At 40.7% G+C, this 13925-nt stretch overlaps 1 protein-coding gene across 6 annotated transcripts; it reads left to right on the forward strand.

Moving 5' to 3' along the window:
- The first annotated feature begins 1390 nt into the window (after nucleotides 1-1390).
- Nucleotides 1391-13924, forward strand: adprh (ADP-ribosylarginine hydrolase). Of its 6 annotated transcripts, XM_046376325.1 has the most exons (13): nucleotides 1430-1564; nucleotides 1826-1994; nucleotides 2262-2300; nucleotides 2495-2587; nucleotides 3207-3405; nucleotides 7289-7418; nucleotides 9336-9450; nucleotides 9613-9721; nucleotides 10090-10188; nucleotides 10275-10380; nucleotides 11491-11757; nucleotides 11873-12087; nucleotides 13201-13924. In XM_046376325.1, the coding sequence occupies exons 5-13, from the start codon at nucleotides 3261-3263 to the stop codon at nucleotides 13347-13349; spliced, it is 1335 nt and encodes a 444-aa protein (XP_046232281.1). In that variant the 5' UTR covers nucleotides 1430-1564; nucleotides 1826-1994; nucleotides 2262-2300; nucleotides 2495-2587; nucleotides 3207-3260; the 3' UTR covers nucleotides 13350-13924. The 6 variants fall into 6 exon arrangements, with proteins under 6 accessions (XP_046232278.1, XP_046232279.1, XP_046232281.1 ...); XM_046376322.1 differs by lacking the exon at nucleotides 1826-1994 and having other exon boundaries at nucleotides 1391-1564; XM_046376323.1 differs by lacking the exon at nucleotides 1826-1994 and having other exon boundaries at nucleotides 1391-1564; nucleotides 11873-12097; nucleotides 13201-13331.
- Nucleotide 13925: the final 1 nt, after the last annotated feature.

The raw sequence follows: 13925 nt of genomic DNA on the forward strand, positions 1-13925 counted from the left end.
GGGGTGAGGGTGAAGGTGTGGATGGGGGTGCCGGGTGAAGAAGTTGCAGGGTTTTTCAAGAGGGAGCCCCATTGGGAGGGTTGGGGCTCTGATGGAGCATTGTTCACTCCTCCTCTGAACGTCCAACCATCTCTTTAACTGTCACAGGAGCTGACAGCCAATGTTATTACCATTTCTAACAAGATCACTTTTAAAGGAAGGATTATGATGTGCAATGAGGGGTAGAACAACAACGAGTGATGAGATATGTCTTCCATGTCTTCATTTTTCCAGTATGCTCTGACAGTAACTGTAGTAGGAATACAGATGGGCGATAACCAAAGTAATACTGTGACTAGGGATCTCAAAATAAAATTAATTTTAAAAAAGAAAATGAAAAGCAATACAGTGCTAAGCTTATGATATACAGTCCAAAAGAAAATTATAGCTGGAAGAACTATTCAATTCATTCAATTCAAATGGCCGAGTCCAAACCCCGAACATCTCAACATATTTAGTTTTCTACCATATATGAAAAAAAATCAAAAAAGATGGAGCTTGAATTAGAAAATGTTTCTTACTTTTACTTTAAAAAATGAGTACAGTGACTAATCAGTGATCTTTTTAGTTATCTGTCTTAAGCAGTCTTTTTCATATTTCGGAGAAGGGCTTAATGTTACAAAAAATATTAAATATCACAGTATTTAAATCAAACATAGTCATACTGAGGATGTTTTAGGGAGTGGCCACCATGTATGGAAAAAGGACAGAATATCTCATCCAATAGGAAGAATGGATTTTCTTGCAAAGCTGCATCGTCAGTCCTCCTTTCAGACTGCCCACATGTCACCCCAACACCCATGTGAGACTCGCCACCACATCCCTCATCCCGAAGGGCAACCTGGGGGCCAGTTTGTCAGGCTTAGTCAAGCTTATTGTACCTTCTGCCTGTCGCCAAGCAGAACTAAACTATCCAGCCCAGTGGAGAAGCAGTGCTACTGGGGCTCAACCATGCCAAAGGGGGCAATTTAGAAAACATTATAATAACATGAGGAGAAATGTCTCTGACTTGATAATTAGCAGAGGGGAATGAGGGATATCTTTGATGCTGTTTGGTTTGTCTGCAGTGCAACAGCATAATAGGCTTCTTCATTATCCTGTTTTCAGCTGACTCCAAATCCAGAACCACACGCTTTTATAATTCATGCATCTTTTAGGGTAATGGACTTTTGTCAAGGTGTGAGGGTGAATTATGACCACACTGTAAATGCAAACATTGTCCTGACTTGATGAAACAGTGCATTTAACTTAATTCATACTAGTTTTTTAACTTTACTTTCTCTCATCGAGTTTTCTGCACTTTTTACCCGCGTACTTGTTAAGTTATACAAACGTGTTTCTTTAGTGTGTAGCATTGGTTTGTGGTATGAGACTTAAATTACAGAGCTGTGCACCTCAGTGCGCATGTTCATTTCCGGTTAGCGCGCATCTACCGCTACCGCCAAACTCATTCAAACGCAAGAGGTCAAAGTCGTGCACCAGGCCCCAGTGCTCTCACCCAAGGCTGACTCCAGCGTTGATTTCGGTAAGTTTAAAGCTTTTGTTTGTAGTCTTGTCAATCTAATTTGATGTTTGGAATGAGAGTTGTTCGAAGAAAGCTGACATCTCTGACTTTCCGACTTTCTGTTGGCATGTTAGCTTGTGTGTGTCTGTGCGGGTTCACAGAGCTGAAGTTAGCAGCAGTTCGGCATGAGTGAATCCGATTAAAAGTGCTTTGACTCTGTCTGGACCGAGCCCCAGTGTAGTGTTAATATTTATCATGTCTCCACCGGTTCCTGTCTGTTAGCTGCTGGTTTACGACGAGCTGCTAATTTAGCTGTATGAGTTAAAGCCAGTTAGCTTAACAGGCTATGTTCGGCGGCGGCGGCGGCTCCGTGCTTCAGTTCCAGGCAGCAGAACTTACAAGTGTGTCAGGGTGCAGTCATGCTCGTGCTGGGACGTAAACATTAGCTAAGGTCAGTCCAGAGTGTGTGTGTGTGTGTGTGTGTGTGTGTGTGTGTGTGTGTGTGTGTGTGTGTGTGTGTGTGTCACGTCAGTTAAGGTTTGTTCGTCGCAGTTTGTAGACACAACATTCAAGCTGAGCGCTTCTTCTCGGGCTCAGTACACGTCCGCTGCTCCAGACAGCGGTAGAGAAAGGAAAATTCAGACCGAGTGAAGCGCTGTTTGTAAAGAAAAAAGAAGATGAATAAATGTGACAAATGTTTTTTGGTATTGTCTTATAGAATATAGACAACTGTTTGGTGCCGATCCCCTCCTCACAAGTAAGTGTTGTTTCAGATGCTTCATCATTCCCACCTTATGGTAGTGTGCTTGCAAACTTCAACTAGGCCTACAGCTGCTACTAAAATACAAGTGATTCTTTAGAATTCAACTTTGTAACTTGAGCACACATATCCATATAAGTTTGCTTTCATATAGTCTTCTGCGTATTCTTTTTTGTCATCTTTTCCATGAGACCAATGACATCACCACAGCACGCACTGCTGTCCTGCGATGTCTGCCCCTGTGTCTTGGAGATAATTCCAGTGAATTCTTCCTCAGCTGCTCAGTAAGTACATTTATAATGATAATGATTGACCATCGCACAGTGCACATTTTAGGACATCATCAGACCTCAGGTTTAGCCAATAGTAAAATTCCCAAAAACTGAGGTCAAGTTAGTTATTATAGCCTGTATTCACACTTTTCAGAAACCAAACATATTTAAGTGGGGATGTCACAACATTAAACAAGTGACATAATTTTAATCAGCTGGGAGTTACAAACAATTTTGATGCCTCACATGTGATGCTGAAGGAAAGTAATTTTCCATCTTAGTCTATGGTGAAAATGTGTCATTTCAATTTCTGCCCGATATAGAATTGCGTTTAGAAGGTTATATCAATAAATTGCAACAACACATCTATGTTTTATATAATTTTCAATGCATTCAAAGTTTGAGCCAAATCGGAGCTTCCCGGGTGAAATTGTATAGCCTTTTTTTTTATTATTCTTTTTGTTAAGACTGAAGGTGCTGAAATGCAGCCATTTCTACCTGCTCATAATCTAAAGAGCTCTCTAAGACAGTATTCCAGAGTGCACGTTTCTTCTATGTGATGTTGTGCATCATAAGAGTGAACACACCATAACTACCTTAATTTATTTGTGTTTTTTTATTTTTAATGCAGGATTTGGCCTCTGCATGCAACTTCACCCAGCTGCCTGTTGGGGTTCTTAGCATCATGACTGAGGACACGCTGCCACTGATTAACAGCATTTCAATCATCCTTGAAGGAAACGTTGTTATGGATGAGATTCCCACAACCTCTGAAGCACTTTGTCTTCTGTTTGGCTTAATGTATGCACCCCATCTGGATTACTCCAAAGGTATGAAGAACACATTTGAGTTCATCCAGAGGATATTGTTGAACCTTGGACAACAGTATATGATGTTTAGTATTAGAGTGTAGTGTGCTTCTGCAACAAATGTTGCATATATCAAAGTTGTTAAAGAGCTGACTTACATTTTGCTGCTTTGAAGGTGTATGTACAAGTACAGTTTTATGTAATAACCCAGTTTTAATTATCAGGTTTTATTCAGAGTATAAATTTTTAGAGACTAAATGTTGCCAAGTCTGTTTGTTGCTGTGAGACATTCAGGAAAGTGTCCATTGTGAATCAAGGGCCTTCTGTTAGCTTATACCCAGACCAGTCAGCACACCTCACTCATGCTCATTCTCACTCTTAAGTCTCACTCATACATCACATACTGATTTTCACTCATACTCACTGACATACACTTTCTGTCTCACTCATATGCAAACTCATACACTCAGTCTCTCTGACAAACACATAACCTTGAGGAAATAATTTAGAGAAAGGCATAACTTAGCAGGAATCTGAAGCAATCGGCAAACTACAAGGAAGAATTTTACTATTATAGTACTATTATTCAAATTACAGTATATGTATTTTTTTGGTAGAGGTCAAATTTGGTAAGCCCCATTAAAAACTAAGTATATGTGGTGCTAAAAAGATATTCTGGCCTTTTATTCATCTATCCCCCCAATTGTTCAGGCAAACTTGACCTTTGATGGTCTCTTTCCAGAGTAGTTTACAAATGAAGAGCATGTTGATTAATATTGTTGTTTACAGATACTGAAATAAAAAACAAAAAAACATGTTTGTAATGCCATTTTGTGAATTCTTATTTTTAAGTTAGCTAAACTAAGGTATGTTAAGTGCATTTATTTAAAATTAAATACTGCTCACTTACTTTGGCAGAGTTTATTAAGTTAATGTGACTTATCTTTATTGAGTTTCTGTCAACTTTATTGAAGCGGATTACAATAAGATATCTGAAGTGAAGTATATTACAAATTTCAAGTGATGTCCGCTTGTTTTGGCAGAATATATTAAGTTAATGTGACAGTATTTGAGTTGCAACAGCTTGATTTGATTTTAACTGTACTGAGATACATTAAATTCTTACAACTTCAAAAACAAGTAAAGCTCACTTAAATATAATAATTTCACACTACTTCACACAATTAAGTTTGTTTACTTACTTTTCCCAAGGTAATCGGTTTCCTAAATTTCTTTAAGTAAACTCAACTTTTTTTTACAGTGCATCCATAATAGCACTGCTGCTTTCTATGCCTGCAAAAACTATAATATAATAAGTGGTTGCAGGATTTGATATTTTGGGAAACACTCATTTGTTGTCTTGAGAAGTATTAGATGAGAAGGTCAATCCCTATTTCATGTTTGACCATTAAATATAAGGCATAGCATAAAGACTGGGAACTGGTTGCCTTTTCACACTTCGGTTTAGGATGGACCCAACAAAGGATATAATGTGTTGATTCTTGAGCTTTAGAGGTGCTTGCACATGGATTTCATTTTATTTTTTGACAGTCAGGCTACCTCTTCCCATTTCCCCTGTTAAGTTATGTTAACCAGTTGCTGGCTGAAGCTGTATATTTATCTATGAGGGTATGAGAATTATATCAATCTTTTCATCTAAGTCTAAGTAAAAACAAAAATAAGCTTATTTTCAAAATGTTGGTTTTCAATCGATATGTCTTTGAACCCAGGAGTGACTCACTGAGTCAGTCAGTAGCCAAGTCTCTGTCTAAGGTCTGTTTGACACCACTGATGCAGTCGCACCTTTTCTCCTCATCTGTGAAGTCCTCAGTCACGCATGTTCACAATACAGCAAGGTCCCTCAGTTACAACAATAGTGACAGTGAGGCACCAATGTCCACACTGCTACAGCTCTCACCGCTGTGCCCCTCTCTCTGGCTCTTCTCACTATCTGCCTTTTATGGCCCCTGACAACTCATGTGACAAATAGCCTCCGAGCCTCCTTTCTCCTGATTCCTCAGCTCCTTCCACAATCTGCATTCTCCCTTCGATGATAGTCATCTGGTAGACTGACCGTGTGCATAAGCTATTGGGGATCGCTGTCTGGCATCAGGATCCACCAGCTGCTAGCGTCAATCACCAAGACTATTTTGAAGCTGCTGTTTGTGTGCTGTAGTGAAACCATGCCACCCTGTGGAGGGAAGAACCTCAAGCCATCTAAAGCTGAATCTAGGATCCAAAACTTGATTTTAATGTAATATAATGCTTTATTGATCCCTGGAGGAGAATTCTCTTTTCACTTCTTTCCCTCCACCTTTAGGTCAAAGCACTGGGTCAGATACAAGTCAGCCGTGTCTTGCCCGAGGATTTGTTAGCAGGATGGATGCTTGCTGACACTGCAGCTTGGAGCAGAGTCCTCTGGTGGAATGGTGGTCTTCATACCCACATCACCACTCTGCTGCACGAACTGCAATCCAGATCTCGCAGTTTAAATTTCTGTGTCTAACAAACAGAGATCACATCTGGAATCCAGAGGAATATAGAGCAGTTGCAGAGTCTGTCTGTGCAGTGAGAACAACTTGCAGACAACGTGTGAAATCAGAGATGTAGTCTTAAATAAACCAGTGATTCTAGGTTCAACACAAACAATTTTAATGAATGTTTTATGTTTTGAGACACCTGAATGGATTTAACATCCATGTATGTTGTCCTGTTTTGCAGTACATAAGCACCAGTTACATTGGCCAAATTCATTCTACACCCTACTTTAATATCTGTAGTTCTGACCAGATTAAACAAATGAGATATGCAGGGAATTTATTCTGTAAGCTTGAGACACAATGGGGAGCTAGTTTTGTAACCTTTGAAGAGTTCTGGGAAAGCTGTACCCCTGTTTCCAGATTTTTGCCAAGATAAGCTAACTGGTGGCTGGTTGTAGCCATATTAGAGTCCAGATGTGGTATTGAACAATCTTAACAGTGCTTGAATTAAAATCTCTAAAATTGTTCTACTTTTGTTTCAAATACTAACATAGTTTGGAATCTGAAAGCAATGAAAAATAGATTATTATTATTATCAGCAGTAATAGTAGCAATATTAGAGTTATCATTAATTTGATCATTTTTATTATTATCTATTTGCTTATTTATATAAAGTTCAATTAAATGGACACCCAGCCTGACCTTAGACCGTCAGTGAGAGCGAGGAAAAACCCAAGTGACAGGCAACCTCAGGAAGGTCCACTCAAAGACTGATATCTCTCCAGGATGACCAGCTAATGGGTGCTAAAAGTGGGCTGAATACTGTTATGATGATTTCCTTCTGTGTCTTACCCATTTCCCAATTGACTGTATATATACGTAAATGTTAAGATAATATAACTGGGGAAAACAGTACAATAAATAATAACTGGCTGAGCTTAGAGCTGTCAGTCTCCCACAATGCCTGTATTTTCAGTGTCATCATCATTGCAACTACTGTGACCAAAGTCGCAGCCAGTTCTGGGGTCAGAGTCACAGTGAGCCAGCTCATCAAACCATCTTGATTTTTTGATTGTTTTGATGATTCCCCTCATCTTCTACTTCATCATGCTTTTTTGACCTTCTGTTGGATGGACCAGGAGGAGAATCTTCTTCAGACACCTCAGCACTTGCACTGGCATGCTCAGCTGGACTATTAACATCCTTTTTTGACTTTCTTGATCTATTACTAGATGGATCAGGCAGAGGGTCTTCTTCAGCAACCTCAGCTGGATTATTTCCTGTATTCTTGTCAGTATTATTGCTGTCACAGTCAGTGCTGTAACTGTCATCATCAGAGGTGCATTTATATTCATTCGCTTGAGTGTGCTTGCTGCTTATCTCTTCTATCTCATGTTCATCTTCCTCCTTTGGCCCTTCCCCAGATACTCCAGGCAGGGGATTATCTTCCTCTTCACCCTGGTTGACTTCAACACCATCTTCAACCCTAGCAACAGCACCAGCATCTTCTGCATCTTCATTGTTGTTGTTGTTATCAGCATTGCGATTTTCAATGTGAGCATTGCCATGTAAATTGTTGTCGTTGTCTTCATCGTTGTTGAGGTTGTCCACATTATCATGATTTTCATTGTTGCCAGCGTTAAGTTGGTTCTCTGGTTGCAAGAACACCAACGCATTACCAAAACCATTCATACGAATTCCAAGATCATTGACAAAGTCTATCCAGGCTAAGATCTTGATGACCAGATCATTGTTTGGTGCCCAGTCACCTCTTGGTAAAACACGCAGACGAATCTGTGGGCCTACAAGATCAGTCAGAGAATTGTTATCATTAACATTCGCAGAACTAGACTATTAATTAGTTTACTTTAAAGAGATATTGAAAAAAAAAACCTGCATGTTAAAGAGGTCTGTGTGAAATGATGAGCAGAGTACTTACGATCTCTACCATTTTGCTCTCCATCTCCTCTTTCTGCCATTTTGACTAGAATACTCGTGAGAATGACTCAAAAGAAAACAAATGTTAAACATATTTACATTTAATTACTAAGATTGTCAAACTATAACAAATGATTACGACACACGACCAGTAACACTCTGTTCATGTCCTGTCTCACAACAGTGGAGTACATGCACCGTGCAAGAAGCACACATAAATGTGCACCACGCTGCAGTGAATGCCTGGGACCAAGTCAATGATTATCCTGGAGTTACAGAAAGTATTGGCCATTTGTTCTGCTATGTCTCCATCTTGCCCCCTGGAAAGCAGGCTTCCAAAATTGGTTTGTCGCTGCGGTCTTTTTTTAGCCTTTACGTTTTCAGGGAGTCCGCATGAGCAGCCTTGGGTTTAGAAAGTAGCCTGCAGTAACGATAACTTTAGTGAATTGGCGTTCGTGTATGCTGCAGGCCTGTTCTGAGCTGGAAACGAGCTGATACTTGAGTCCAAACAAGCACTTGGTGTGTGCAGCTCTTGAGTCTGCAGCCGCGGTGTTAACTGACGTGAGTGACCGCCTGGTGAAGCTTGGTTTCGCGGAACGACGCATTGCAATGGACCGGTGAGGCTGCGAGTGCATGACGGAGAGACTTCCTGCAGCAAGCGCAGCATTTTACTGAAATTACTTTCAAATCAAGACAGGGTTTTAACTTATGTTTATGGTAACTTATTTATATGTTTGATCGATGTTTGGGTTTATATTTGCATTAAGTAAGAACACGACATATTCGCAAATAAAATGGCCAAATGCAGTGATTGCTCGGGTCATTCATTTGGGGTGTACTTTCATAATCAGCGTACATAGTTGTTTGCATATTAGGTATATTTTCCCATTGTGAGACCTTTCCAGAAATATATCAGAGTTCTGCTTTTCTGAAGTTTTGCAGCAAGTGGCAGAACAAACCAGGCTTTTGGACACCTTACCAGACACTGTACTTTAATCACATTATGAATAAAAGTGAACATTAGTGATGTTGCTCAGTGGTGGACTCAGCTGATTGAGGCCCAGGGGTGCATTCATTCTGAAACAGCTCTGGTTAAGATTATACTCATCCCACTAAGTGACTCGGGTGTTTTAATTACCACACCTATGTAATAAAAACTCACAGGAAAATATGAACAATTTATTTAATATTTTATTTTATTTCCAACATGTAGAGAAGCCCATGTGGCACTGCATCACAGTTTTTCCACTGGAGGGGTGCATTGCATTTTCTCCCATTTTAAGTGCATCCCTGAGGGCACTTTGTCATGTTTGTGCCACTGTAAGAGCTAAATTTTTGTTAACAGAAAGGAAATGATATTGATAAAACCCTATAACACAACTTCTACTCAGCAGTTTCCCTTTTATGGGATGCTAAAACGATCATCTGCACAAGTAATTTTCTGGTTTCGTGTGTTTATAGCTCAGACAGGCACTTCAAATTTGCATAACTTTGTTGAAAGAGTAGTAATAGTTATTTTTTTTGTCTCAGCAGATGTGCCACATTGGAGCATTATAAGGCAGCCATGTTGCTGAGTGGTGTTGGTGATGCTCTTGGATACAGGAATCAGCTGTGGGAGTACAATGAGTCAGGACCAGCTATTCATCAGGTTAGTGCAGGACCAACAGAGAAAGAGAAATCGTATCACAACAAAGTTGGTCTGGGAGTCTCTGTGGCTCCTCGTCACGGTTTCAGGGGGTGCGTTAAGTGTGCATTATTTGTTTCTATACAAAACAGTATCTAATGGGCCCCATCCTTTCTATCCTTGCAGGAGCTGAAAGAGCTTGGTGGGCTGAAGAACATCAAGGCAGAGCTTCCTGACTGGCCCGTGAGCGATGACACAGTTCTGCATCTGGCGACGGCTGAAGGGCTGGCAACTGGTGAGCTCAAAATTACAGTGAACTTGTTTGCTCTCTCCGGTTGTGTCTCTCCTTTGCTAATTTAGTTTCAAACAAGGAATTGACTGGATTGATCTGATTATCAATGGTGCTCTGATGAGGGCTTGTCAGGACACACAACACTCCCTCCTTTCTCATGAGCCCCAGCTAAAGGTTAAATCAAATTTCCAGTCTTGCCTTGATTTGATGCTCTATTATGGCTGTGCACAAGTGGAAGAAAATGGTAGAAATTCCACTTGACCTTTACTGTGATAAGGCAAACAACCAGCCTTGTTAACAGATCTGTTACATCTCGAAACATTAATGTGGACACTGCAGCCTGCAGTTTGAACAAGTTGTCTCGCTTGTAGGGAAGGTGGGGGAGGAGCTCTTGCATGAAGTGGCTGCTCGATATGTGGAGGGGATGAAAGACATGAACGGGAGGAAACCAGGTCCTTCAAGCATTCTGGGTAAGACATGAAGTCTTAATTTTAAAATCATATCATATTTATTTGTAGCAATCTTTGATTTGGGAACTTTGTTTTCCTTTTTTTAGGAGTCTCTCAGCTGAAGCCTGGAGAAGAAGGGGGATACAGGGTGCCATATAACCCTGAGGGGACGGGCTGTGGAGCAGCCATGAGGTCCATGTGCATTGGCCTCAGGTCAGACACTTGTCCCAAGAATAAATGTGTCACTCTAATCCTTATGTATTTCAGTTTTGTCTTAGCCCTCCATGGATTTTTTAAATTGTTGATGACCTTTCAAAATCACTTTCCCGAGCAGCTACGTTGCATCTTAATGAGCAACTGAGGGATAAGCAGAGGAAAGGAAATTACAAATAGGAGGAGGAGTTGCCCTTCTTATGTTACTGACATGACATTCAAGGTTAAGGTCAGAGTTCAGAATCACTCCAAGGTTCCAGACCTACTCACTGTATTTCGGACAGTAACTCCAAGCGACCAGTAAATGTCCTTTCTCTGTTTTTTAGGACCTACAAAAATGATCTCAGTCTAACCTAAGTATTAAGCTAAATGAGGGAACTGATTATTGTTTTCATTATCTATTAATCTTCTGATTATTTTCTCGATTAGGCTGCAGAATGAAGGGAAAAATGTCCAAACTATTGCCCCAAACCCCAAGATAACCTGTTTACGGTAGTGTGAAAGAGGAAATTTTTAGGTTGGAAGTTGGAATCAGTGTTTTACTTTTTTGCTCAAAACATGATTTAAATGACTAATTAATTAATTGTTGTGATTGATTATCTGCCAACCGACTAATTGTCAAATCCACTAATTGCTTGAGCTCTAAACTGATCATAGCTGGTTGTGGATTGACTGGATGGAATTAATCTGTTTTTTACGTGTAGAAAATAAAAAACTTCAGGGAGGTGATCTTCATCTTCATTTGGATTAATGAGGCACAAGTAAAGGAGATTTAATTAAAAAATGCTCTGTGCATGTTGGTCAGCCAATGACACAGAAAACATATCGAAAAAGAACATTTAACAGTTAAATAAGACAAAGTAGAAAATAGCAAATAAATAGTAGAGTTCTGGGGTTAAAACATAGCTAGAACAAGTAAAAACATGATGTGAATTCAGTTATAACATGAAAAAAGTAATCACTGTATACACTCACTAATCACTAAATACAGAATGCTTGAACATATGTCTGAGCTGTGATGGGTCGTGTTAGGTTTTATGTAGAAAACTTCAGCTATACATCCCCCATAATAAATGCTGATAAGAACTTCAGTACTTTTGCCTTCACCAGGTATCCAAAGCCTGACCAGCTGCTGTCTCTGGTGGCGGTTGCTGTGGAGACAGGCAGGATGACCCACCCTCACCCCACCGGTTTCCTGGGCGCAGTAGCATCTGCCTTGTTTACAGCATATGCCGTCCAGCGCAGGCCAATCACGATGTGGGGTCTGGGCCTGATTAACGAGGCCTTACCAATAGCGAAGAGCTTCGTTCAGGGTCGAGGCTTCGCTGTGGAAGAGACGGAGAGAGACTGGGGCTACTTCTGTGACAAGTGGCAGTGGTATGAGCGTCTGAAGTCACCTCAGAATGACTCGTTGTTTCTTTCACTTCTTGGGAATCACATTACACTAGAGGATAGTTTGGATGTCAGGAAAATCTCTCACCTCTGTTCACAGGTACTTGGATTTTAGGGGGATCTCTAATGGGGTGGGGCCAGCGATTTGGCCCACCTCATATGGGCCAGCTGAGAGAGACGAAGCCTACAAGAGCTTCAGTCTGTCGGGCTGGGCAGGACGCAGCGGCCATGACGCTCCCATGATAGCGCTGGACGCCCTGCTGGGGGCGGGTTCGGACTGGGAGGAGCTGATGAGCAGAGCGGGCTTCCACGGAGGTCAGAGTCAGTCTTTTTACATTTTTTCAGTCCTGTTCTCTTGTTTAAAACGGTGGTGTTTTCCCAACATACAGTAGCTCCCATCTTTTCAGGGTACTTGTTGCTCAGACAAGCCATATGGACTAACGGTCTATAGTCTAATGGGTCCTCATTGTCACAGTGTTGAGGACAGAAGCAGCTTTGTAGAAATGAAGTGCAAAGGGAACGTCTTTCATACAGCTGTTAAACAAGTCATCTTTACTATAAAGATGTTAAATCTTCTTACAAACCTTGGGAATTTCAGCCTTCCTGATAGATGTTCTGATTTTGCCCAAATGTCATATAGTTGTCCATGGCTTAAGTTATAATGATTTATACACCCTTTTGGCAGTAGATTAAATTCCTTACAAAAAAACCCAGTGTGTCTATTTATGTCATTGCATGAACTGGGCCTGTAAAACTTGTATCAATATGTAACAAATTTCTAATGCTTTTACAGTCAAGTCAGTTTTATTTATTGCCCTTAATCACAAATCAAAATTGCTGTATTTACTATTTATTGGAAAATTATTTCTCAAACAGCCTCAGAGCTTGAGATTAATGTACTTGATCACAAGACTATAAGAAGTATTTCAAGCAGAACTTGGTAGCAACCAGATGCTTATTTACCAATCTAACATACAGAGTACGTATAACATTCACATTGTGTTGTGCTTCTGGCCACCTGACACATGGTAAGAGCAACATTAACTCTTTTTTAACATCCCCATCAAATCCTGATCACATTATCTGGCTTGTTACTAAATCCGCCACCATGTCCACCAACAGCAAGGTGCTGATGGCAGTGAGACGGAGGTTGCGGGCTGGAAAACCACAATGAACTGAACTACAATAAAAAAGATCAGTAGCTAAGGGAACTAGATAGTTGGGTGATAATTCTCTGTGGGTCTATTACCACGAGTGACTACTTTAATGTTACACAGTCACTTGATATTTTGTTCAAAATATTGATTTGATCAGCTTTAAACCTACCAAAATGTATATCAAAAAACAAAAGCACTGTTCTAGTTCTGCTTCATCACAGGACTTTTGCTGAGGCTGTTCTTTTCTTAATCTCCTTTCTTTCCTGCCCAGGTGACAGTGACAGCACAGCTGTAATTGCCTGCTGCTGCTGGGGTCTCATCTACGGCACCAGGGGGGTCCCTGAAGGCAACTACGTCAACCTGGAGTACCGGAACCGACTGGAGCGCTGCGCTGAGCAACTCTACGCCCTGTCACACTGAGAAGGCCGTCACATCCTGCTGCTCTGATAGTGTGTACAAACATCTTGCACTGAGGGGGAAACTAGGCCATGCGCTCCAACACACTGACATAGAGCTAGATGGGGCGCTCAGTAGTACATCGATCTAGAGTGCTGTCACAAAACAACAAAGTGTGGTGTCATACTTGCCTGAAGGGGAAGTACAGTGTCCCACTAACCCAAACAAGAGTCTCTCTGCCACATCGAGGATGTGCGCCTCATGATGTTAGCACTGAGGAGGGGTGTATTTAGAGGGGTCCCCCTGGTGACCATTTTAAATTAACATGCAGTCATACCACCAAGTGGAACCAATCCAAGCTAATGAGAAAGCGAAGAGAATACAAAAAGTCCCCTAGGAGGTAATTACTTTGCTTTGTCAGCCTGACATAATAGCAAACGCTTAGCAAGCTTCAAATTAAATGTGTTCTTGTTATTGTCTAATGAAAAATAAATTTCTGTGTCTCATTATAGTTAACTGTTACTTCATGCAGTACAAAGTAAAACTGTAACTGCAATACCCAGATAAGCACAATTATTAATACAATAAATTAAGCAAACG

Source organism: Scatophagus argus, chromosome 21 (assembly GCF_020382885.2).
Source record: "Scatophagus argus isolate fScaArg1 chromosome 21, fScaArg1.pri, whole genome shotgun sequence".
Taxonomy (NCBI): Eukaryota; Metazoa; Chordata; class Actinopteri; family Scatophagidae; genus Scatophagus; species Scatophagus argus.